The sequence below is a fragment of the Trachypithecus francoisi genome, unplaced genomic scaffold (assembly GCF_009764315.1).
Source record: "Trachypithecus francoisi isolate TF-2019V2 unplaced genomic scaffold, Tfra_2.0 Lachesis_group4, whole genome shotgun sequence".
NCBI classification, from domain to species: domain Eukaryota; kingdom Metazoa; phylum Chordata; class Mammalia; order Primates; family Cercopithecidae; genus Trachypithecus; species Trachypithecus francoisi.
This window is the reverse complement of record NW_022681469.1, coordinates 150500070-150525972: the sequence shown is the minus strand read 5'-3', so window position 1 is coordinate 150525972 and position 25903 is coordinate 150500070. Positions and strand designations below refer to the sequence as shown.

General features: G+C 44.5%; 1 protein-coding gene across 5 annotated transcripts in view; it reads right to left on the bottom strand.

Annotated features, from left to right (window-relative positions):
* Positions 1-2320: 2320 nt before the first annotated feature.
* The window catches only part of NIPSNAP2 (nipsnap homolog 2), a 38022-nt gene continuing 14439 nt past the window's right edge, over positions 2321-25903 (bottom strand). Inside the window, exons 4-12 of one of the 5 annotated variants that reach the window (XR_004433263.1) lie at positions 25138-25263; positions 23135-23229; positions 22419-22489; positions 20854-20994; positions 19542-19573; positions 10920-10976; positions 7528-7622; positions 5063-5146; positions 2321-3492 (exon numbers count right to left, since the gene is read on the bottom strand). Coding sequence is in view for 4 of the 5 variants with exons in the window: in XM_033194539.1 (XP_033050430.1) it covers positions 3428-3492; positions 5063-5146; positions 7528-7622; positions 19542-19573; positions 20854-20994; positions 22419-22489; positions 23135-23229; positions 25138-25263 (709 nt within the window). In the remaining variant the exon portion in view is untranslated. Of the gene's footprint in view, positions 3493-5062; positions 5147-7527; positions 7623-10919; positions 10977-19541; positions 19609-20853; positions 20995-22418; positions 22490-23134; positions 23230-25137; positions 25264-25903 lie in introns of those variants that run through there. The other 4 variants (XM_033194539.1, XM_033194540.1, XM_033194542.1 and 1 more) reach the window with 4 other exon arrangements.

Sequence of the window (25903 nt, the reverse complement as noted above, 5' to 3'; positions counted from 1 at the left end):
TTTGCAGGTTCCTCCTCACCTTGATCCTCTCATCTGACTATAGTCACTCGCTTGGTAAGCTCGTCTTTTTTTTCTTTTTTTGAGACAGGGTCTCGCTCTGTCACCCAGGCTGGAGTGCAGTGGTGCAATCTCAGCTCACTGCAACCTCCACCTCCTGGGTTCAAGCGATTCTCCTGCCTCAGCCTCCCAAGTAGCTGGGATTAATAGGTGCCCACCCCCATGCCCAGCTAATTTCTGTATTTTTAGTAGAAACGGGGTTTCACCATGTTGGCCAGGCTCATCTTGAACTCCTGACCTCAGGTGATCCTCCCGCCTCGGCTTCCCAAAGTGCTGGGATTACAGGCGTGAGCCACCACATCTGGCTGCCTCACTTCAACTTATGTGGACAATTTGCAAATGTGCATCTCCAGGCCAGAAGGCTCGCTTAAATTCCAGACTCATAACCAAGACCTACTTGACATCTCCCCCTGGATCTGTGCAGAGATATCTCCAACTCAGCATGAGTAGAATAGAATATCTGATCTTCATTCCCCCAAATCTGTTCCACCTTCCCCAGCCTTCCAAGTGCTCGGGCCAAAAACTAAAATCACTTTTTTCTTTCACTCACACTCCACAATCACTTGTTCAGGAATTCATGTTGGCTCTACAATCAAAATATATTTAGAATCTGGCCATTCTGCCTACTTATTATTATTTTTTGGGATGGAGTTTCACTCTTGTTGCCCAGGCTGGAGTGCAATGGTGCGATCTTGGCTCACTGCAAACTCTGCCTCCCAGGTTCAGGTGATTCTCTTGCCTCAGCCTCCCAAGTAGCTGGGATTACAGGCATGCACCACCACGCCCCGCTAATTTTGTATTTTTAGTGGAGATGGGGTTTCTGCATGTTGGTCAGCCTGGTCTTGAACTGACCTCAGGTGATCTGCCTGCCTTGGCCTCCCAAAGTGCTGGGACTACAGGCATGAGCCACCGTGCCTGGCCCATTCTGTTTACTTTTACTGCTACTCCTTATTGAAGTTACCACTGAAAATACAGGGCTGGGCATGGTGGCTCATGCCTGTAATTTCAGCACTTTGGGAGGCCAAGGCAGGAGGATCATGAGGTCAGGAGATCGAGACCATTCTGGCTAACATGGTAAAACCTTGTCTCTACTAAAAACACCAAAAAATTAGCCAGGTGTGGTGGCATGTGCCTGTAGTCCCAGCTACTTGGAGGCTGAGGCAGGAGAATCGCTTGAACCCAGGAGGCAGAGGTTGCAGTGAGCCGAGATTGTGCCACTGCACTCCAGCCTGGGTGACACAGTGAGACTCTATCTCAAAAAAAAAAAAAAAGGAAAATGTAAGTCAGATCATGCCTTTCCTCTGCTTGAAAGCCTCCAGCGGATCTCATCTCCCATCTCCCTTATAATAAAAGCCAAGGTCTTTTTATTATTTTTTGTTTGCAGATGGAGTCTCGCTGTGTCGCACAGGCTGGAGTGCAGTGGCACATTCTTGGCTCACTGCAATCTCTGCCTCCCAGGTTCAGCAATTCTCCTACCTCAGCCTCCCAAGTAGCTGTGATTATAGGCATGTGCCACCACATCCGGCTAATTTTTGTGTTTTTAGTAGAGATGGGGTTTTCCACGTTGGCTAGGCTGATCTCAAACTCCTGGCCTCAAGTCATCTGCCTGCCTTGGCGTCCCAAAGTGCTGGGATTTGAGGCGTGAGTCACTGTGCCCAGCCTTATTAATTTTTTGAGCAAGGTCTAGCTCTCTTGCCCAGGCTGCAGTGCAGTGGTGTGATCACAGCTCATTACAGCCTCGACCTCCTGGGCTCAAGCAATCCTCCTGCCTCAGCCTCCTGAGTAGCTGGGACTACAGGCACATGCTACCATGCCCAGCTAATTTTTCGATTTTTTGTAGAGATAAGGTTTCATTCATGTTGCCCAGGCTGGTCTCAAACTCCTGCGCTCAAGGGATTCTTGGGCCTCGGCCTCCCAAAGTGTTGGAATTACTTGTGTGAGCCATTGGGCCTGGACTAGGGTCTTTCTAATGGCCTCCAACACTCAAGGGATCCAGCCCTGTGAGCTCTGAGCTCATGTCCCACCACGCTCTCCCTCATGTCTGCTTCCGCCACTGGCTTCTGCTGCCCTCGGCACATACAAGGCATGACCTTGCCCAGGGCCTCATACTTTGTTCCTTTGGAGGGATTTTCCCCAGAAGCCAGCTGACTTCCTCACTTCCTTCAATCCTTTGTGACAAGCTATTTTGCAAGAGTGACAGGGTCATTCACAGCATGTCTGTCATTCTCAGAACAAATTAAAAAAAACAAAATTCCAAACGTGATATGTGAAAATTAAGAGGATTTTATTGACTTTTCTATGTTCTTGGAGAAAATCATTGACATGTAAAAGTCTGACACTGGGTATGAGATTGACTCACACTTCACACAGGCATCCTTGATTGTGGGGCAGACATGATTGTTCATTTCAACAGGACTTTCACATGGTAACAGTCATGAAATTGGCACACCATATTAAACAATGAAATCAAACAGCTAGACAAAAAGGATGCAGCTTTATGCCAATTTAAATCTCAACATGCACCACCCCTCATCCATGATCTCAGAATGATCTGCTGTGAACTTATTAAAATATTAGCCAGAGAGTGTCTGAGGTCACAAACGATCGTTTACAAAATAAAACCTCTTTTCCTAGTGCTACTTGTTTTGTTATAGAAAAATATCACAAATAAAAATTAGTGCTATTCAAGGTGTTCATTTCAAAATCACATATGATACACAAGTTTCAAGCCATTGTTTTTGTGTCTCACACTGAAACATCACGATACATGATGGGAAACTGATTTACTGATTAAATGTACCTTGTCCAGCTTGGAAAACCCATTGTCTACTATGTGGACTGCTTACAAATGAGAGTGAGTTAAAACATTTTCAGTTATTGGGCACACTTGTAATTTGCTCCTCCTCAGAAACTACTCAGAAAAACTGCTTGAGAAACATGACAAAATTTGTATTTCTTCCTGATACAAGAAATTTGTCTAAAAATCTGTAATTATAAAACAGATTTGTTTTTTGTTTTTTAGTAAAGAAATGGCTAATTGTTTTTGTGGTTGGAATCTTATTTTTAAGATGATTCAGAATTCAATGTGGACCCCTCCTGGAGGGTGGGGAGAAGTGGCTAAGTGTTATAAGGTACACTGGACAATACGGGGGTGTTTCAAAGAGGACAACAGGGCACTGTCACAATCAGTCCAACTGTAATTCTTTCCTTTCTTGTGATTATGTAAATTTTAAAGAAAAGAGGTTTCTCACAAGCTATATACAGCAGCTTAAACCTCAGTGTTTCTTTTTTACTTGATATACAATTAAAATTAATTTATGACAAATACTTGTCACAGAAATGTATGTAGGCACATAGAAACTCTACAGCTTTACTGGAGGGGCGAGGTCTTCAGTGGGATCATGATTCTGGATTCCATTTCCTGAATAAGTGGAACTGAAAATAGGATCAGGGTTACTGCACTTGTTCTTTTCTAAACACATTATGGTAAATGACACTAACACAGATTGTGCTGCTTGAAAACAAGAGAATGTCATAATATACAGGATTAACCTCAAGGGCAGAAATATAGAAGTGGGCCCTGTATCAGCTGGCATCCTACAAGATGCTATTAAAATTACAACACATCAGCTGGGCGCGATGGCTCACACCTGCAATCCCAGCACTTTGGGAGGCCAAGGCAGGTGGACCACAAGGTCAGGAAATCCAGACCATCCTGGCCAACAAGGTGAAACCCCGTCTCTACTAAAAATACAAAACTTAGCTGGGTGTGGTGGTGCCTGCCTGTAATCACAGCTATTCAGGAGGCTGAGATAGGAGAAATCGCTTGAACCCAGGACGCAGAGGTTGCAGTGAGCCGAGATCGCGTCACTGCACTCCAGCCTGGTGACAGAACAAGACTCCATCTCAAAAAAAAAAAAGAAAAAAAAAGGAAGAAAAAATTACAACAGATGCTACCTGGAGATTTGTTTTATTTGTAGGAGGTGGGGAAAGTCTGTATTGTCTTATTGTGAGGAAGAATGGTGACTTCTCAAACGTTCTTTGAGTAAGCAGCAAAATCAAATAAAATTATATAATTATAACATGCAATTATACGTTATATAATCTCTTGAACTGAAAGACAAGGTAACATCTACTTTCTAGGACAAATTACTCTTTTATTTTCTTGGTAGAATATGGGCTGAGATATACTTTTTTTTTTTTTTGAGACGGAGTCTTGCTTTGTCATCCAGGCTGGAGTGCAGTGGCACAATCTCCACTTCCCAGGTTCAAGCGATTCTCCTGCCTCAGCCTCTCAAATTGAGACAGGTTTCATCATGTTGGTCAGGCTGGTGTCGAACTCCCGACCTCAGGTGATCTGCCCGCCTCAGCCTCCCAAAGTGCTGGGAATACAGGCGTGAGCCACTGCGCCCGGCCAGAAATATACTTGCCATGCAACATGGCTGGTACTGATTACCTCTACCAATGCCACTGGGTTACATTCAGCCAACTGTTTTCTTATAAAAATCAAGCAAACAGCGTTTCATAATATACTTATGTATGTGCACATGCATGTATTATGTACCCATGTATACATACTGTACATACAGGAAGTTTAATTTATCTAATTTCAAAATCACTCTTTAACTGATATATTAAGTTCTGATTTGGGATACTCACAATTTTGATGGAAAAGGAAAGCTTAGAAAAAATTTTATTTCTGTAATAAGTTTTCAGACAATACAGAAATCTACAAAAAAAGGTAATGATGTACAATTTACAACATCCAAGGGTCTGAAAACTGTAACAGATGATAAACATATTTGAAAGAATGGATATTCTGCTTTATTGAAAAAAGTCATGTAAGTATTAGAGAAAAATTGACTATCTCCCTTCCCCGCCCAACCTGATGACTCACTATCCTAGTAACACACTATTACAAAAGCCACCTATTAGTGTTAGGCTGAAAGAACATGATTGAAACAGTAAGACAAAAAGCGTTATTTCATGGCTGTTAAGAGATTACCTGTGTAATATACCAGTTCCTCCCAGCCATGTTTGTGCCATGCTGCATTCCGTATGTCTTCCCTGGTCTGAAGATCCCTGTAAGCTTAAAAATAACCACACAGAGAAGCAGACTTAAAACATATACCCTGCATTCTACCCATACATACGTTAAGGTCTTGCTTCACAAGGGCATCTAGTTTTCTCAGGGACTACTTCAGGTGTGTAATATACTGGGCTGGGGAAACACTGAGCAAAATTATATTAGGCCATGTGGGAAAAGCACTTTCAGTTTTTTTTTTTTTTTTGAGACAGGGTCATTCTGTCAGCCAGGCTGGAGCCCAGTAGCATGATGATGGTTCACCACGGTCTTGACCTCCTACACTCAAGTGATCCTCCCACCTCAGCCCGCTGAATAGCTGGGACTACAGGAAAGCGCTACTACATTGGCTAATTGTGTATTTTTTTGTGACCAGGCAGACGTCAAACTCCTGGGCTCAAATCATCAAACCACCTCAATCTCCCAATCTCCCAAAGTGGTAGAATTACAGGGGTGAGCCACCACGCCTGGCCCATTCTTAAGTTAAAAAAATTATTTGCTTGTTTGAGATGGGGTCTCACTATGTTGCCCAGGCTGGTCTCAAACACCTGGACTCTAGTGATCCTCCCGACTCAGCCTCCAAAACTGCTGGGATTCGAGGTGTGAGCCACCACATCCGGCCACAATTCCCTCTTAAGCTTTAAAATCTAGTGAATATAAGATATACCTTTATAAACCAAGTGAACTTCTCCAATAACATGTTAAATTCATGACCAGAAACTGTGAGACCACAGATAAGCAACGTCAGATCAATTTTACTCAACATTTATCTCGCACTACACTTATCTGGGTAGCGGGTGTGTTCCATGTGGTGAAGCCCCAGGATAGGAGACAGGCAAGGTCAGCCGTGGAGAGTGCTGTGGCCCATGCAAGGACACGGTGTACAGGGGAGCAGGGCAAGCAATGGGAGAGCTGTGGGAAAGGTGCAAGTTGACCAGGTGGGTGTTGAAGTTGAAAAGGACATCACTGACGTAGGAATGGGAAGAAAGGCGCTTCAGGTGGAGGGGGATCACCTGTGTCGTGGTACAATTCACAGGTATCTCATCCAGATGCCTTCTTTCCTTTTTACTTTCCTTTTATTTTTTTTGAGACGGAGTCTCGCTGTTTCCCGAGCTGGAGTGCAGTAGCACGATCTCAGCTCACTGCAACCTCCACCTCTTGAGTTCAACCGATTCTTCTGCCTCAGCCTCCTGTGTACCTGGGATTACAGGCATGCACCACCATGCCTAATTTTCTGTATTTTTAGTAGAGATGAGGTTTCACCATGTTGGCCAGGCTGGTCTCTTAACTCCTGACCTCAGGTGATCCACCTGTCTTGGCCTCCCAAAGTGCTGGGATTATAGGCATGAGCCACTGTGCCCAGCCAATATCTTCTTAATTACCTTTTTTTTGAGACAGGGTCTTGCTGTATTGCCCAGGCTGGAGTGCAGTGGCACAGTCATAGCTCACCGTTGCCTCAAACTCCTGGTCTCAAGCAATCCTCTTCATCTTGCTGTTGCTCTGTGAAGCCTTGAGGCCTCCCCACAGGGCAGAGACAGGAGGTCTGCCCTGTGTTCCCCACAGCCTCTGTGATAGCTCCGCCATTCACACCCTGGTGCCTGCCTGTTTGCAATTCCAGGATCCTGCATCTGGGAGGCCCTCTGCGAGCAGCTACAGGTGCTGATGTGAATGGAGCATGCACCTGGCTTGACCTCGGCCCAACAGCCAAAGGGATGGAAACTTCCTCCATCCAATCCGGCCCTTCTAGCACCTGTGCTTATTCATAGATGGGGATGCCTGAGAGGGTTGCACACCATACACAGTGCAACAGTAATAACCAGCACCACACAGGGCTCTGGGGGTTCAGGAGGAGTGATGATGTTCACTACTGGGGAGGGGTGACATCTAGGGCAGGACGGGAAAGACACCAAAGATGGTGCCAAACAAAAGTGGGTGGGGCTGGAAAAGGTGAGGGAGTCCATGTCCTGAGACAGTGGAACCACGTCTACAAAGGCAGGCAGTGAGTATGTGCAGGAAGCTGCCGCTCTGGGTAAAATGCAGGCCTGCCTCTGCCAAGGAATTAAGAAGTCAGTCTACAAAGAAAGGCTGGGACCACTCTGTGGAAGGCACTCTGACTTCCCTGGCCTCCTTCTTCCAGGGGTGCTTGCTTCACCCTTTATTCCTTTCCCCATCATCCCCACTCACTTTCAGCTCACTAACACCATCAATCTATGGACTTGTACTGTGGACCTCGCTAGTTCCGAACAGCCCCGTACAGACTGTCCCTGTGTGACGTCTGGAGTTGCTGTAGTGGTTAAGGTTACTGACTCAAGATGTGCTCTACTGCCCAGTACAACTTAGTAATGAACTCTTAAAACCCAGTAACTCAAAAAGGAAAAAACAGATACCCCAAAGATGGTGCACCATGTACAGCTGCCCAATCTGAGAGAAGAATCCTCCAACGGCTTCATTACCATCCTGTCTGAAGCGGATCGCACGAGCCCTGTAAGAGTGAGGTGATGTTTGTTTAAGACACTGAATTAGATACACCAACGAGAATCAGTAGACTAAATCTTTGCCATACTCAGGGCAGGCTGTTTAAAATGAAGACTTAATTGTTTATCAAATTAGTATCAAGTTATCTAACGCAAATCAAAAGTTATTTACTTTATTATTATTTGAGATGGAATCTCATTCTGTCACCCAAGCTGGAGTGCAGTGACACAATCTCAGCTCACTGCAACCTCCACCTCCTGGGTTCAAGCGATTCTCTTGCCTCAGCCTCCTGAGTAGCTGGGATTACAGGCGCCCGCCACCACACCCGGCTAATTTTTGTGTTTTTAGTAGAGATGGGGTTTCATCATGCTGGCCAGGCTGGTCTCGAACTCCTGACCTCAGGTTATCTGCCCACCTCAGCCTCCCAAAGTGCTGGGATTACAGGCGTGAGCCACTGCACCTGGCCTATTTTTGAGATAGAGTCTTGCTCTATCACCCAGGTTGGAGTGCACTGGTGGGATCTCAGCTCACTGCAACCTCTACCTCTCGGGTTCAAGTCATCCTCCTGCCTCAACCTCCTGAGTATCTGGAATTACAGGCACCCACCATCATGCCCAGCTAATTTTTGTAATTTCAGTAGAGACAAGATTTCCCTATGTTGACCAGGCTTGTCTCAAACTCCTGACTTCAAGTAATCTGCCCGCCTCAGCCTCCCAAAGTGCTGGGATTATAGGCGTGAGCCACCACACCTGGTCTAAAAGTCATTTTAATGTATATGAAATGTAAGCGTACTTTTCTATAGCTATACTAATTTTTGTGAGAAAATGTATAGTATTTAATGATAATTATTAAAAATAAAAACAGCAATCTAAGAATGTATATATAGTTGCACTGGTGATTCTTGAAATAAAATCTAGAACTGGCAGAGGATGGGACCCGTCAACTTAAAAAGCATTGTTTCTCCAGAACACCGAGAGGGGAAGCAAGGCAAACCTGGAACTAGAGCACCCAAGGTGCCACACGGCACTGTACCCAAGGGAGACAGGGACCACCCTGGGGCAGGGCGTTAAAACACAGGTGAAGGAAGCACACCTTCAAAGCAGCTGATGACTCTGAGATCCTGAGAAACACCCCTGCTCTCTGAACCACACAAGGCACTCTGCAACTTCTTGGATGCCAGAGGGAGGAACCATGGGAATGAAGCTTTTTGGTGGTACAACCTCGCTGCCATCACTAGTGCAGGCAAAGCTGCCTCTTGCTTTTTTTTCTTTCTTACCAGAGCAAACCATTCAGAAAATGAGTACCAAAGGCATTCATTATGTACAAAATATGGAAGAAAGTACTAATATACATTGTGCCTCCATGGACAACATCACATTGTGATCAGTTAAAAATTGGCATTTGGCTTAAAACTTTCAAGAATTTCCCACTGCAAAAGGTATCAGCTCTTGAATTTTTTTGAAACAGAGTCTTCCTCTGTCTCCCAGGCTGGAGTGCAATGGTGCGATCTCAGCTCACTGCAATCTCCATCTCCTAGGTTCAGGCTATTCTCGTGCCTCAGCGTCCTGAGTACTTGGGGTTACGGGCATGTGCAACCATGCCCGGCTTTTTTTTTTTTTTAGATGGAGTCTCGCTCTGTTGCCCAGGTTGGAGTGCAGTGGTGCAATCTTGGCTCACTGCAACCTCCACCTTCTGGGTTCAAGAGATTCTCCTGCTCAACCTCCTGGGTAGGTGGGATTACAGGCGCCCACCATGACATCTGGCTAATTTTTTGTTTTTGGTAGGCATGAGGTTTCACCATGTTGGCCAGGCTGGTCTCGATCTGCCCCGCCTTGGCCTCCCAAAGTGCTGGGATTACAGGCATGAGCCACCAGGCCAGTCTACAGCCCTTTATTTTTTTTAGATGGAGTCTTCCTCTGCCATCCAGGAGTGCAGTGGCGGGATCTCGGCTTATTGCAACCTCTGCCTCCCAGTTTCAAGCTATTCTCCTGCCTCTGCTTCCTGTATAGCTGGGATTAGAGGTGTGCACCACCACGCCCAGCTAATTTTTGTATTTTCAGTAGAGATGGGATTTCACCACATTGGCCAGGCTGGTCTTGAACTCCTGACCTCAAGTGATCTGTCCACTCCAGCCTACCTAAGTGCTGGGATTACAGGTGTGAGCCACTGCACCCAGCTCAGAGTCCTTTAATTTAAGCACCTTTCATACTTGCACCAGACACTTTAAAAAAATATTTAGTGATGCATCTGAATTCCTAAAAATGTTTTAAAATGTGCCTATTTTTTCAAAAGCAGTCTTCTGGAATCAAAGGTGAAAAGGAAGGGGCTTCAAATGATGTAGGGAGGTCAGCAGAAGATGCACAGTTAAGGTCTATCAGGAGATGACACACCATGTGCTACCCAGTAAATCCATACCACACCGCCCAGGCTCTAGCCTGAAGTCTCAGTCACATCAGGTTCCCACAGTTGACAAGACTTGGGAAGACAGATTCATTCTAATTCATTCAAAAGAGCTGGCAGCATACAAACAAGGATAGCAACCTACTAATAGTGACAGTGAAAGATGTCACACTCAAGGCACAAGATGCTTGAGTTGGCTTGGCTGAGCATTCTCTTCCTGGAGGCAAACCTCATATATACTGAATGATAACTCAAAAGGGGGAAAAAATCCAAGAAAGAGTGATTTCCTGTGAGTGATGAAGCCAGTCTCCTTTTTTAAGACTGAGACTCTGTCACCCAGGTTGGAGTACAGTGGCATGATCTTAGCTGACTGCAGCCTGCAACTCTTGGGCTCGAGGGAGCCTCCTGCCCCAGCCTCCTGAGTAGCTGGAACTACAGGCTTGCGCCACTAAGCACAGCCAATTTTTTTTTTTTTTTTTAGAGACGGGGCCTTGCTATGTTGCTTGGGCTGGTTTCAAACTCCTGGGCTCAAGCAATCCAGTGTCCTTAAACTCACTCTGCACCTCTGCTCTAATCCACCATGGTCTCAATGCCACGATGGGGACCTTACCCAAGTGCTTGGGTTTCTTTATGGTGAAAAAGGGACTTCTTGCTATTGCCCCCATGGATTATCCACAAATAAGGTGACATCTTTAATCTTTACATTGAGAATAAAGTGATCAATATCTTCACAGAAATTACAAATCTGATTATTGAAATTAAGCAAATCACTTCAACGTGCACTCTAACTCTATTTGGAAGAAAAAAAACCTGGCTTTTATTGATAGTGGTAAATATTCCAGATTACTCATTTCATTCTGAATTTTTGTAATTTAGTTATGGTAGGCAAAGAAAACATACTTGCCTGAGCCTGGTAACAATCAGAAGCCTGTACAGACGAGGTGGTCACCATCTTAGTTACCTATGTGCCAAAATATAAATTGAATGCTAAACTGGCTTTAGAAATAATTTTTTTTTTTTTTTTTTTTTTTTTTTGAGACGGAGTTTCACTCTTGTTGCCCAGGGTGGATTACAATGGTACGATCTTGGCTCACTGCAACCTCCGCCTCCCAGGTTCAAGCAATTCTCCTGCCTCAGCCTCCCAAGTAGCTGGAATTACAGGCATGTGCCACCACACCCGGCTAATTTTTGTATTTTTAGTAGAGATGGGGTTTCTCCATGTTGGTCAGGCTGGTCTCGAACTTCTGACCTCAGGTGATCTGCCCATTTTGGCCTTCCAATGTGCTGGGATTACAGGTGTGAGCCACTGCGCCCAGCCAAATAATTTTTTAAATAACTGAATAACCCCAGTATGTCCCTGTGGATTCCACAGCAAGCGAGTCTTGATCAGTAATGTGCAAAAATTGAACTAGTGAGTGATCCTATTCTGTGAATAGCTACATGATTAACAGCAATAGTCCAAAAACAAAAGAGCAAAAATTGTATATAATAGCAGCATACAACCAAATATGTATTTCTTAGTTTTCAAATGAAAAGAAATTCTAACTTGCATTATTTAGACTTTGATGATCTGAGGAGGAAAGATTCATTAGAAATAAAGATCATAGAACTATCTGTTGGAGCTAGAAGGGATCTTAGAAATTATTTCATGCACAGCAGGAAATTTCTTTTTTTTTTTTTTTGAGACGGAGTCTTGCCCTGTCGCCCAGGCTGGAGTGCAGTGGCAGGATCTCAGCTCACTGCAAGCTCCGCCTCCCGGGTTCACGCCATTCTCCTGCCTCAGCCTCCCGAGTAGCTGGGACTACAGGCGCCCGCCACCACCACGCCCAGCTAGTTTACGCCCGGCTAGTTTTTTGTATTTTTTAGTAGAGACGGGGTTTCACCGTGTTAGCCAGGATGGTCTCGATCTCCTGACCTCATGATCCACCCGTCTCGGCCTCCCAAAGTGCTGGGATTACAGGCTTGAGCCACCGCGCCCGGCCACAGCAGTAAATTTCATAACCGAAAAAAGAGAAAAACGGGGACCGAGCGCGGTGGCTCACGCCTGTAATCTCAGCACTTTGGGAGGCTGAGGCAGGCAGATCACTTGAAGTCAGGAGTTCCAGATTAGCCTGGCCAACATGGCGAAACCCTGTCTCTACTAAAAACAAAAAAATAGCCGGGTGTGGCAGTGCACGCCTGTAATCCCAACTACTTGGGAGGTTGAGGCAGGCGAATCACTTGAACCCAGGAGGCAGAGATTGGAGTAAGCCGAGACTGCGCCACTGCACTCCAGCCTGGGCGACAGAGCAAGACTCTGTCTCAAAAAAAAAAAAAAAAAAAAGAAAGAAAGAAAGAAAGAAAAAGAAAAAGGAAAAGAAAGAAGCTATAAATTGAAGTTAAAAAAAAGAAAAAGGCACAAAGGTACAAGTCCTCTTTTAAAGGTGAGAGTTGTCAAGTAACTCAAACCCAGAGCTTTTTCTCAGCACCATGTGGCCTCCCCTTTGTGGGTAAATAGTTATGAAATGCCAGCTTAGGAAACAGAAATAGCAAGTTGCCAAAGAAAAGTAAGAGTTCACGTAATTACTTAAAAGAAATACACACAAACACCTCCCCCCGAAAAAGAAAAGAAGGCCGAGCACAGTGACTCACACCTGTAATCCCAGCACTTTGGGAGGCCGAGGCGGGTGGATCACGAGGTCAGGAGATCAAGACCATCCTGGCTGACACGGTGAAATCCCATCTCTACTAGAAAAAAAAAAAAATTAGCTGGGCATGATGGCGGGTGCCCGTAGTCCCAGCTACTCAGGAGACGGAGGCAGGAGAAACACGAGAACCCGGCAGGCGGAGCTTGCAGTGAGCCGAGTTCGCGCCACTGCACTCCAGCCTGGGTGACAGAGCAAGACTCCGTCTCAAAAAAAAAAAGAAAGAAAAACAGCAAAACTTAAGGTACAGAAATACGTCATTTCAAAGAAAAAAATGCTCAAAATATTTTTGTTTAATTAGATATAGATGTATGCTTCAGATTATTTTAGGAAACTATCCCAATGTTTCAAAATTACATATATATATTTTGAGATGGAGTCTCACTCTGTCGCCCAGGCTGGAGTGCAGCAGTGCCATTTTGGCTCACTGCAGCCTTCATCTCCTGAGTAGCTGGGACTACAGGTGCCCGCCACCATATCCAGCTAATTTTTTTTTTCTTTTTTGTATTTTTAGTAGACAGGGCTTCACCATGTTGTCCAGGCTGGTCTCGAACTCCTGACCTCAAGTGATCTGTCTGCCTCAGCCTTCCAAAGTGCTGGGATTACAGGCGTGAGCCACCATGCCCAGGCAATATTTTTAGCTTCCAAAGAAATCCCATAATGAAGAAAGTATGGAAACTGGTAAAAAGAAAACACCAACAATCTCACCATCACAGAACCCTAAATGTCACTAGCATTTTTCTTTCCATTTCCTGTCCCAAGCACTAACCAGCTAACCAATGGCCAATAATTTATTCTTGCATCCCTCTTAATTATTCAGGCTTTTCTGAGACAAGGTCTTGCTCTGTTGCCCAGGCTGGAGTGGCATGATCATGGCTCACTGCAGCCTCAACAGCAAGGGCTCAAGTGATCTTCCTGCTCAGCCTCCAGAGTAGCTGGGACTACAGGCAGGAGCACCACCACACCTGGCTAATTTAGTATTTTTTGTAGACATGAGTTTTCACCATGTTGCCAAGGTTGGTCTTGAACTCCTGGACTCAGGGGATCCTCCCACCTCAGCCGCCCAAAGTGTTGGGAGTAGAGGTGTGAGCCACAGCACCCAGCCTATTGAGGCTTTGTATGTCTCTGTCTTTTCTCATAATAGTCAGGATTTCCAAAAACAGTATTAAATCATAATGGTGAAAGGTGGTATTTTGTTATAATTGTAATCAGCATGCTTCTTGTGTGTCGTGTTTGAATTTAAGGTAGCTGCTGGGAGGACACGGAGAGCTTTATCATTTAAATCAGGGCTAGTAAACTGGCCCTCTGGCTAATCCCACCCTCTGTTGATGGACAAAGTTGTTTCTACTTGCAGGATATTATAAAACATGCTGCTATGGTCACTTATGTAAGTGTTTACATGGATGTTTGCTTTCTAACTTGCATTATTTAGCCTTTGATGATCCGAGAAGGAAAAATTCACTTATACACATATGTGTAAGTGTTTATGTGGATGATATCTTTTGGGTAGACACCCAGGAATGAAATTGTTGGGTCATATGTAATTTTTTTTTTCTTTTTTTGAGATGGAGTCTTGCTCTGTCACCCGGGCTGGAGTGCAGAGGCACGATCTTGGCTCACTGCAACCTCCACCTCCTGGGTTCAAGCGATTCTCCTGCCTCAGCCTCCTGAGTAGCTGGGATTACAGGTGCCCATCACCATGCCCGGCTACATTTTTGGTATTTTTTTTTTTTTTCTGAGACGGAGTCTCACTCTGTCACCCAGGCTGGAGTGCTGTGGCCGGATCTCAGCTCACTGCAAGCTCCGCCTCCCGGGTTCATGCCATTCTCCTGCCTCAGCCTCCTGGGTAGCTGGGACTACAGGCGCCCACCACCTCGCCCGGCGAGTTTTCTGTAGCTTTTTTAGTAGAGACGGGGTTTCACCGTGTTAGCCAGGATGGTCTCGATCTCCTGACCTCGTGATCCGCCCGTCTCGGCCTCTCAAAGTGCTGGGATTACAGGCTTGAGCCACTGCGCCCAGCCCGTTTTTGGTATTTTTTAGCACAGATGGGGTCTTGTCACATTGGTCAGGCTGGTCTCGAATTCCTGACCTCAGGTGATCCGCCCCCTCAGCCTCGTGAAGTGCTAGAATTACAGGCGTGAGCCACTGCGTCTGGCCCACACGTAATTTCATGTTTACCATTTTGAGGGACTACTAGACTGTTTCCAAAGTGACCGCACCATTTCACATTCCCATCGGCAATATCGGAAGGGTCCACTTTTTCCTCACCTCACTAACACATGTTATTATCTCTTTTAAGTTATAGCTGTCCCACTGGGCAGGAACTGGTATCTCATTGTAGTTTCACTTTGCATTTCCATAATGACTAAGGAGGTTGAGTCCCTTTTCATAAGCTTATGGGCATTCATGTATTTTCTTTGGTGAAATCCTTTGCCTGTTAAACATTTTTTAAATTTATTTTATGATTTTTTTTTTTTTTTGATACAGGGTCTGTAGCCCAGGCTGAAGTGCGGTGGCACAATCTCAGCTCACTGCAACCTCTGCCTTCCAGGTTCGTGATTCTCGTGCCTCAGCCTCCCGAGCAGCTGAAATTACAGGCATGTACCACGAGACCTGGTTAATTTTTGTATTTTTTGTGGAGACAGGGTTTCACCATGTTGCCCAGGCTGGTCTCAAACTTCTGATCGCAGGTGATCTGCCCACCTCAGCCTCCCAAAGTAGCTGTGAGCCACCTGGCCTAAAAATTTTTTAAACATATTTTTTATCGTGGTAAAAAACACATAACATTGAATTTACCATCTTACCCATTTTTATGTAGTGTCCAGTATATTTACACTGTTACACCACACATCTCCAAAACATTTTGTAAAACTGAAACTCTATACTCACTAAACACCAATTCTGTACTCCCTCTCTGCCTAGCTCCTGGCAACCACCTTTCCACTTTCTGTTTCTATGATTTTGACGACACTAGATACTTCGCATAAGGAGAATGATAGACTACTTGTCCTCTTATTTCACTTAGCATTACATCCTCCTCAAGGTTCACCATATTGCAGCACATGACAGGACTTCCTTGTTTTTTTGCGGGGATGGAGTCACCAGGTTGGAGTGCAGTGGCATGATCTCGGCTCACTGCAACCTCCGCCTCCCGGGTTCAAGTGATTCTCTTGTCTCAGCCTGCCAAGTAGCTGGGACTATAGGCACACGCTACCAGGCCCAGCTAATTTTTGTATTTTAATAGAGACGGGGGTTTCACCACATTGGCCAGGATGGTCTCGATCTCTTGACCTTGTGATCTGCCCGCCCTGGCTTCCTAACGTACTGGGATTACAGGCGTGAGCCACTGCGCCCGATCTAAGACTTCCTTCTTTTTTAAGGATGTGTAATATTCTATGTACAGACCACACTTCCTTTTTATTTTTTTTTTGAGACAGGGTTTCTCTGTCACCCAGGCTGGAGTACAGTGGCATGATCTCAGCTTGCTGCAACCTCTGCCTCCCAGGTTCAAGCGATTCTCCTGCCTCAGCCTCTCAAGTAGCTGGGAATACAGGCACATGCCACCAGACCCGGCTCATTTTTTAATTTTTAGTAGAGATGGGGTTTTACCATGTTGGCCAGGCTGGTCTCAAACTCCTGAGCTTGCGTGATCAGCCCACCTCGGCCTCCCAAAGTGCTGGGATTACAGGTGTAAAGTGCTGGGATTACAGGAGCCATCGCATCCAGCCCACAATTTCTTTATCATCTATTGATAGATATGTCGGTTGCTTGCACCTCTTGGCTACTGCAAATAAAGCTATGATAAACATGGGTATGCAAATCTTTTTGAGATCTGCTTTGAATTCGTTTAGATATATACCCAGAAGTGGGACTGCTGAATCACACTGAATTCCATTTTCAATTTATTTATTTTTATTATTTTATTTTATTTTATTTTATTTATCTCCTTTGAGACGGAGTCTCGCTCTGTCGCCCAGGCTGGAGTGCAGTAGCGTGATCTCAGCTCACTGCAAGCTCTGCCTCCTGGGTTCACACCATTCTCCTACCTCAGCCTCCCGAGTAGCTGGGACTACAGGTGCCTGCCACCACGCCCGACTAATTTTTTTTTTGTATTTTTAGTAGAGACGGGGTTTCACCATGTTAGCCAGGATGGTCTCAACTCAATCTCCTGACCTTGTGATCCGCCCACCTCTGCCTCCCAAGGTGCTGAGACTACAGGCGTGAGCCAGCACGCCTGGTTCTATTTTCAATTTATTTATGTATTTATTTTTGTGAGATAGGGTCTCACTGGGAGTGCGGTGGCATGATCATGGCTCACTGCAGTCTCCACCTTCCCAGGCTCAAGCAATCCTCCAACCTCAGCCTCCTGAATAGCTGAGACTATAGGCATGTGCCACCACCACGCCCGACAAGTTTTTTTTTTTTTTTTTTTTTTTGACAGGGTTTTGCCATGTTGCCCAGGCTGGTCACCAACTCCCAGGATCAAGAGATCCTCCTGCCTTGGTCTCCCAAAGTGCTAGGATTACAGGTGTGAGCCACCACACTCAGCCACTGTCTTTTCAAGTTCTTTACCCATTTTTAATTGGGTTATCTATATTCTTATTATTGAGTTGTAAGAATTCTTTATATATTCTGAATTTAATTTGCTTATCAGATATATGATTTGCAAATATTTTATTCCAGTATATGACTTGTCTTTTTTTTTTTTTTTTTTTTTTTTTGAGATGGAGTCTTGGTCTGTCACCCAGGCTGGAGCACAGTGGCATGATCTCGGCTCACTGCAAGCTCTGCCTCCCGGGTTCACACCATTTTCCCGCCTCAGCCTCCCAAGTAACTGGGATTACAGGCACCCACCACCACGCCCAGCTTATTTTTTAGTAGAGATGGGGTTTCCACTGTGTTAGCCAGGATGGTCTTGATCTCCTGACCTTGTGATCCACCTGCCTTGGCCTCCCAAAGTGCTGGGATTACAGGTGTGAGCCACCATGCCTCGCCTGTGTTTTTAATTAAAAAAAATTTTTTTTGTATCACTGAGAGTAAGGCATTTTTTGTTTTGTGCTGTTTTGAGACAGTCTTGCTGTCACCCAGGCGATATAGTGCAATGGGGTGATCTTGGCTCACTACAACCTGTGTCTCCCAGGTTCAAGTGATTCTCCTGCCTCAGCCTCCTGAGTAGCTGGAACTACAGGTGCACACCACCATACCTGGCTAATTTTTGTATTTTTAGTAGAGACAGGGTTTCACCAAGTTGGTCAGGCTGGTCTCAACCTCCTGATCTCAAGTGATCTTTCCACCTTGGCCTCCCAAACTGCTGGGATTACAGGTGTAAGCCACCATCCCTGCCTTAATTTTTTATTTTTTTTGAGACAGAGTCTTATTCTCTCCCTGCTGGAAAGTACTAGCACAATTATGGCTCACTGCAGCCTTGACCTTTCAGGCTCAGGTGATCCTTCCACCTCAGCCTCCTGAGGAGCTGGGACTGCAAGTGTGCGCCACCACGCCTGGTTACTTTTTGTATTTTTTTTGTAGAGTCAGGGTTTTGTCATGTTGTCCAGGCTGGTCTCAAAGTCTCAAACATCTGGGCTGAAGCAATCCTCCTCCCTCAGTCTCCCCAAAGTGCTGGAATTACAGGCATGAGCCATCATGCCCAGCCTTTTTAGTTTTATGTTTTTGAAAAAGAGTCTCACTCTGCCACCTAGGCTGGAACACAGTAGTGCGATCTTAGTTCACTGCAACCCTGCCTCCTGGGTTCAAGCAATTCTCCTGCCTCAGCCTCCCAAGTAGCTGGGATTACAGGAGTGCACTGCCATGCTCGGCTAATTTTTGTATTTTTAGTAGAGATGGGGTTTCGCAATGTTGGTGAGGCTGGTCTCGAACTCCTAACTTCAGGTGATCTGCCCACCTCAGCCTCCCAATGTGCTGACATTACAGGTGTGAGCCAACATGCCTGGATTATTATTATTATTCTTTTTTGAGACAGGGTCTCACTCTGTTGTCCAGGTTGGAGTGCAGTGGTGCAATCTTGGCTCACTGCAAACTCCATCTTCTGGGCTTAAGCAATTCTCCCACTCAGCCTCCCAAATAGCTAGGACCTCAGGCATGTGGCATCACACCTGGCTAGTTTAATTAATTTATTTATTTATTTTGGTAGAGGCGGTGGGGTCTTGCTATGTTGCCCAGGATTGTCTTGAACTCCTGGACTCAAGTGATTCTCCTGCCTTGGCTTCCCAAAGTGCTGGGATTACAGGCATGAGCCACACTGCACCTGACTAGTCTTTTGCATTTCTAAAGCCTGCTGGGACTTTGATAGGGATTCTGTTGAATCTACAGATCGACTTGTGGAAAAATTGCTATTTTTCTACTCAAACTAGCAAGGAAAAAGAAGAAACTATTACTGATGTGGTATGTATTTGTGACAAAAGTAATGTTTCAGAAAAGATGATATCCAATAAGTATGTAAACTAACTTTATGCAATATTGGTTTTGCTTTTAAAAAAAGGTGCTTACCTTTTAGAAATATATACAGTACTGAAATATTTATGAATGAAACAGAATGCTGTCTGGGATTTAATTCCAAACAATCTGGGTTGAAGGAGTTAGGCCTAAACGAGATTGGCCATGTGTTAACTACTGAAGCTAAGCAATGGATGTGGAAGGGGAGCTCCACTATTCTCTCTTGTTTTGTATGTTTGAAAAATCGCATAATAAAAACATCCAACAAAACATTAGTGTAGTGTCAAGTTATGGTATCATCCTCAGATTTTTTTCCCTAGAATTAACACTATGGCCTAAACTAATCTATTCACAAGACTTAAAAAGTCACCATTCAGTAATATACTCACCAGTAATTGCCCCATTCAATCATGGTTCCTGGCTGAAAACAGATTTAGATTTGGTTTGTTAGTTCTTCTGTGAACAAAAAATACAGAAATAGCAAACCGCAGTAGAAAAAACATTAAGTGACAAAACTAACTTCAAAACCTCTTTTTTTTTTTTTTTTGAGACAGAATCTTGCTCTGTTGCCCAGGCTGGAGTGCAGTGGCTCAGTCTCAGCTCCTGCAACCTCCACCTCCTAGGTTCAAGCAATTCTCCTGCCTCAGCCTCCCGAGTAGCTGAGATTACAGGCACCCGTCACCAGGCCTGGCTAATTTTTTGTATTTTTAGTAAGAGATGGGGTTTCACCATGTTGGCCAGGCTAGTCTCAAATTCCTGACTTCAGGTCACCCATCTGCCTTGACTTCCCAAAGTGCTGGGATTACAGGCGTGAGCCACCGCACCCAGCCAAACCTTTACTTTTTAATTTAACAGAGACAGGGTCTCACTATGTTGTTCAGGCTGGTCTCAAACTTCCTGGCTCAAGCGATCCTCCAACCTTGGCCTCCCAAAGTGCTGGGATTACAGGCGTTAGCCACTTTAATAATGCTGCTACCTGAGGCTTTCCTTCCAGCTCTCAGTACGAAAATTTCTAGAAAGTGTTATAAAATATTATTGCCTTTTACTCTTATCATGTTGTATAATTTGTTCAACAGTCACAGTGTTTATTAGCTGCTCTCATTTAACCACAATAGATGTTACATATTGTACCTTATCCTGCACTTTAGGTCCTTCTTTTTTTTTTTTTTTTTTTGAGACAGAGTCTTGCTCATTGCCCAGGCTGGAGTATAATGGCGCAATCTCGGTTCACTGCAAGCTCCGCCTCCCGGGTTCACGCCATTCTCCTGCCTCAGCCTCCCGGGTAGCTGGGACTACAGGTGCTCGCCACCACGCCCGGCTAATTTTTTGTATTTTTAGTAGAGACGGGTTTCACCTTGTTAGCCAGGATGGTCTCGATCTCCTGACCTCGTGATCCGCCCGCCTCGGCCTCCCAAAGTGCTGGGATTACAGGTGTGAGCCACGGCACCCGGCCAGTTCTTCTTAAAAACAGAAATGTTATTTAGAAAAATCTCAAATAATAAGCATTATGTGTAAGGCCATAAAAAGCAAAAGAGCTTAGCCTTGGTAACAGTGTGAGACTCAGTCTTAAAAAAAAAATATATATATAGAATGCTAAACACACATCACAGAATGTACACACAAGTTCTGTTGTCAGCCTTACAAAGTGCTTGTGCTTCTTCACAGAAAAGCAAAAGGAAAAACTTCTATTTGTGTACTTACTCGGAGTTGGTAAGACCTGAGTTCATATATATTAGGGCCTGATCGTGGGACAGGCTCATTCCAGAAACTGAACTCCAACAGGAGCTGATTCTTCCTGGAGAGAAGCATGTCACTTCTTGCCTTACGAAATTCCAAAAATTCCTTTGAGTGAAAAAAATATGCTCATGAAATCTTCTGATACTTACGTTAAGTCCATTTCAGTAACATTTATGTTCCTACAGAATACTATAATAGGGTAATCAACAAGTCCCAGATGGCCTGAGACAGTCCCAGTTTATATCTGTTGAACTTGCATAATCATTAACAGCATTCCTTTTCATTCTCAAAAGTGTCCAGGTTTAGATGACAAATTACTTGGTCATCCTAATGATTTAGGTGGCAATGCAAACAAATTTAACTTGCTATTTTTAGATTCTTCTAACAGTGTTTGATGGCACATCAATAGAAGTGGCATGCAGACTACAAAAGAGCAGATAATTCAAAAGCTATTTATATTTGTCTGGGAATCTATACAAAAGATTTTCTTTCTTAATGATGTGTGGCTTTTAAATTTCTCCCTACTGACAAGCACCTGCTAGTGAAGGGTGGGTGGAAAGCAAAGTCAGTCCAAGATAAACTCTATGTGTGTGACAGACAGTTCCTGAAGTAGACAGTTTTAGGTCATCCAGGGCTAATTGTGTCTCCCATGCTGACTGATACACCAGTTACCAGTTTTTTTGTTTTTTTGAGGCAGATTCTCACTCTGTTGCCTAGGCTGTAGTGCAGTGGTGTGATCTCGGCTCACTGCAACCTGTGCCTCCTGGGTTCAAGCAATTCTTGTGCCTCAGCCTCCCGAGTGGCTGGGATTACAGGTGTGCACCACCACGCTTGGCTAATTTTTGTATTTTTAGTAGAGATAAGGTTTTGCCATGTTGTCCAGGCTGGTCTCGAACTCCTGGCTTCAACTGATATGCCTGCCTTGGCCTCCCAAAGGGCTGGGATTACAGGCGTGAGCTACCGCACCCAGCCCAGTCACCAGTTTCAAAGTACCACCTTATCAGTTTCAAAGTATAATTGACTTTTATAATAAGAACAATAAGTTTTCTTTTTTTTTTTTTTTTTTTGAGACGGAGTCTCACTCCGTCGCCCAGGCTGGAGTGCAGTGGCTCAATCTCGGCTGACTGCAAGCTCTGCCTCCCGGGTTCACGCCATTCTCCTGCCTCAGCCTCCTGAGTAGCTGGGACCACAGGCACCCACCATCATGCCCGGCTAATTTTTTTGTATTTTTTCAGTAGAGACGGAGTTTCACTGTGTTAGCCAGGATGGTCTCCATCTCCTGATCTTGTGATCTGCCTGCCTTGGCCTCCCAAAGTGTTGGGATTACAGACGTGGGCCAGCGCGCCCAGCCAGAATTATTATTTGAACAGTATTACAACTGTTTATGTTTAAATACAACTTCAGGAGTCCAAACAATAAAATTTCTGTTACAAAAAGTTTATTAACAAAAACTGAAGACAGAAAAGTCATTTAATTCCATACTAACATCTATATATCATTAGTCTGTAAACATTTTTCAAAATCATTACCTTATTTTCTCTGAGTTTACTCATGACTTCTGTGAGGGCTGGATAGCCTCCTTCATACCTCCAGAGGTGGACTGAAATGCATTTTAAAAGATAGTATACATTTAGAATTTCATGATACTACTTGAAAATGTTCTAGATAGGTATAATGTTAACACAGCACAGAACTGTAGGCTGGGTGCAGTGGCTCACACCTGTAATCCCAGCACTTTGGGAGGCTGAGGCAGGCAGATCCCTTGAGGTCAGAAGTTCCAGACCAGCCTGGCCAACAAGGTGAAACCCTGTCTCTACTAAAAATACAAAAATTAGCTGGGTGTGGTAGTGGGCACCTGTAATTCCAGCTACTTGGGAGGCTAAGGCAGGAGAATCGTTTAAACCCAGGAGGGAGAGGTTGCAGTGAGCCTAGATACATATTACTGCGTTCCAGCCTGGGCAACAGAGCGAGACTCCATCTCAAAAAACAAAAAAACCAAAAAAACTGTAATACCCCATGTTTGGCCTATGAGTTACATCATAATGATTCAATAATAGATTCAAACATTAAAAACAATTTTAAAACTGTTTTTGCAATGAATTGTTGAAGAAACTACTTTAATCATAAAATTAGACTGAGACTTGGAAAGCTTTGATGATAAGAACAAGCATTAAATTAGAAAATTACTTAAGTGTTACATAAGGCTTAAGGAAGAAGTGTTTATTCCAAAGACTTCGCTTCCTACCAGCTTGGTCCTGCTCGCCATACCACGTGTTCCAAGTCCCCACCAAAGTACAAGGGTAGTGTTTATCTTCGTGAATCTTTGGCAACACCTCTTGACTTAAAGAGAAGAAACAGCAACACTAATTAAACAACCAGCAAAATTTGAACAGGTGGACAGCACCTGATCAGTAACAGGAAAAAGACCACCTACTCTGTGTTCTAACAACTGACCTTAGCACATCCTCATGATAAAACGGCATGTGGAATTAACCTTTTGGCTGAATTCTGTTGTACTCCAACACCCTGCTGATCAGAAGCTTAGGTTTCTGATACCCCAACTATCTAGAAGAGTTGCTGAACCAGTATAAAGATGATAAAGAAAAACCAAAGGTCCCAGGATTTTGGGAGTTACGTGGCTACTATTTTCCATTTGAGGGGGAGAAAAAAACAACATCACTAAAAAACATTCTGTTGGTTCCAAAGACAGGAAGAATGAGAGGGAAATAGTAGAAAAGAACACGGAAGAAATAAGAAAGATGGAAAGGGAAGAAAGTAATGTTCAAGACAGAGGCAGACAACACAAGCAGCATCAGCAGGCAGAGGTAACAAGAGCAGAAAACAAGCTGTCCTTCAGGAAGGAGCAAGAAGACAGAGCTGGAACACAACAGTCTGGAAGCGACCCTAACCTCCAACAGTCCCCAAGGGCATCAACATGGCAGAAGAATAAAAATTAAAGATACAACGCGAAGCATAAATTACGTTCTGCTCAATTCAATGGGCCAAGGAGATGGGTGGAGTGTCACGTAGTCTCGCACCAAACACACGAACTCATTCCCACTCATTGTGCAGGGACGGGGCAAAGCCATGACAGGTCACGGCAGTGTATGAATTTAACAAGGGTATCAGAGTGGAGCTTGGTTCCACAGAAGCTTTCTTATGGTATAGACTCCAATGTACAGGGAAAGGCAAAGGGAAGAGTGTAACTGATTTATACCAAGAGAAAAGCTAAAACCTGCACACTTTTTGAATAGAAAAATTATGATGAAAAAGTATCACACAAATTCAACAATGGATGCAAAAGGGGATCAAGGGCAAGAAATGGAACCTGTTCACATTACATGCTGACACTGATATTTAGCTAGTGATCACCACCAGACGCTGGGGCTACAGGACTGAGAGTATATAAGTACCACGTGCTAACCGACTGCGCCACTAGACCTCCGTAGGACCAGGGATATATAAATGGTTAACAGAGAAAAGTTCCAAATGGTCTACGTCTAACTAACTGAAAACCCATACATCTTTATGACCCAGTATAGTGACCACATCATGTGTACTTTTGGAAGAGTAGCATTTTACTTTTTAAATTAGGATCTGATATTAAATGTATCTGATGCATGACTCATGAATGTTCAGAAATAACATGGGATCGGCCGGGCACGATGGCTCACGCCTGTAATCCCAGCACTTTCGGAGGCTGAGGCGGGCGGATCACGAGGTCAGGAGATCGAGACCATCCTGGCTAACATGGTGAAACCCTGTCTCTATTAAAAATACAAAAAGAAATTAGCCGGGCGTGGTGGCGGGTGCCTGTAGTCCCAGCTACACGGGAGGCTGAGGCAGGAGAATGGTGTGAACCTGGGAGGCAGAGCTTGCAATGAGCTGAGATTGCGCCACTGCACTCCAGCCTGGGCGACAGAGCGAGACTCCGTCTCAAAGAAAAAAAAAAAAAAAAAAAGAAATAACATGGGATCCATGAAAATCGAAGACAGGGAAAGAGGGATTCTGCTAGGGCAATGTACGTCCAACATTTCCCTTTGGTCGCATGACATGAGCAGGAAGAGACAACCCTGCATTGGAGGCAGTGCCCAGGAAGGAAGCCCAGTACACATGACTCAGGTGGGGTCTAGAGAGGGGTCTGGCAACGGGGCCTAGGTTTTTCACCAACACAAAGTTACACATGGATTTGAAGCCACTCCTCTTTGCTGGGGACCCCAAACCTGCTCTTGGGAGTCCTGGCCTTACCTGAATGGAGATGTAAGGCAGGCAGTACTTGTACCCAGAACTGGATGGGTTGGGCAGAATCCCATTATTGGGACCCCTAAAAACCAGGCAGGAGTTAAGTCTTTATGTTCTGGAAACAGGGAGCTGCTGAAAGTTTCAGAGAAAAAAAAAATGTGATGAAAAAAGAAAGCGGAACTCAAGCAGATCAATCTGACAAACTTTGGGGTAACGTATTGCAGGGCAGCGAAGAGATATAGGTATAGCTTGGAGCCCAGAAAGGTAGTCAGAAAAAAGGCACTTGAGAATGGGGCTCGAGAGGCTTGGAGAGGGAGATGGAGAAGGAAACAAGAGAACCAAAATACATGTCCGATGAAGAATGCACGGCTCTAGGTGACAGACTCAACACAGAGAACTAAGGAACGGGCTGAGTAAAACAAGGTGAGTGGCACGGACAGGGAAGTTGGAAAAGCAAGATGATTCCACGTGCTGAGTGTGAAGTGAGAGCACGACATCAAATAGAAATATGAACAGACAGCCAGAAATCCAAGACAGGAGATGAAGTGATAAAACAGCACAGAAAAGGTAAAATCCAGGAAAACATCAGCATAGGGAAAAATTCCATTTTATGAGAAGAGACTTAGAAATAAACATCTGCTTTAAGGGTATTTTTTAATAAAGAGGTGCTGGAATGAGTAAGAAATTCAATACTATTATTACATTTCATAAGCTATCTTCAAAAACAAAACAATAAACAACAAAAGGTTTTTCTTCTAAAAAGTATGCTAAT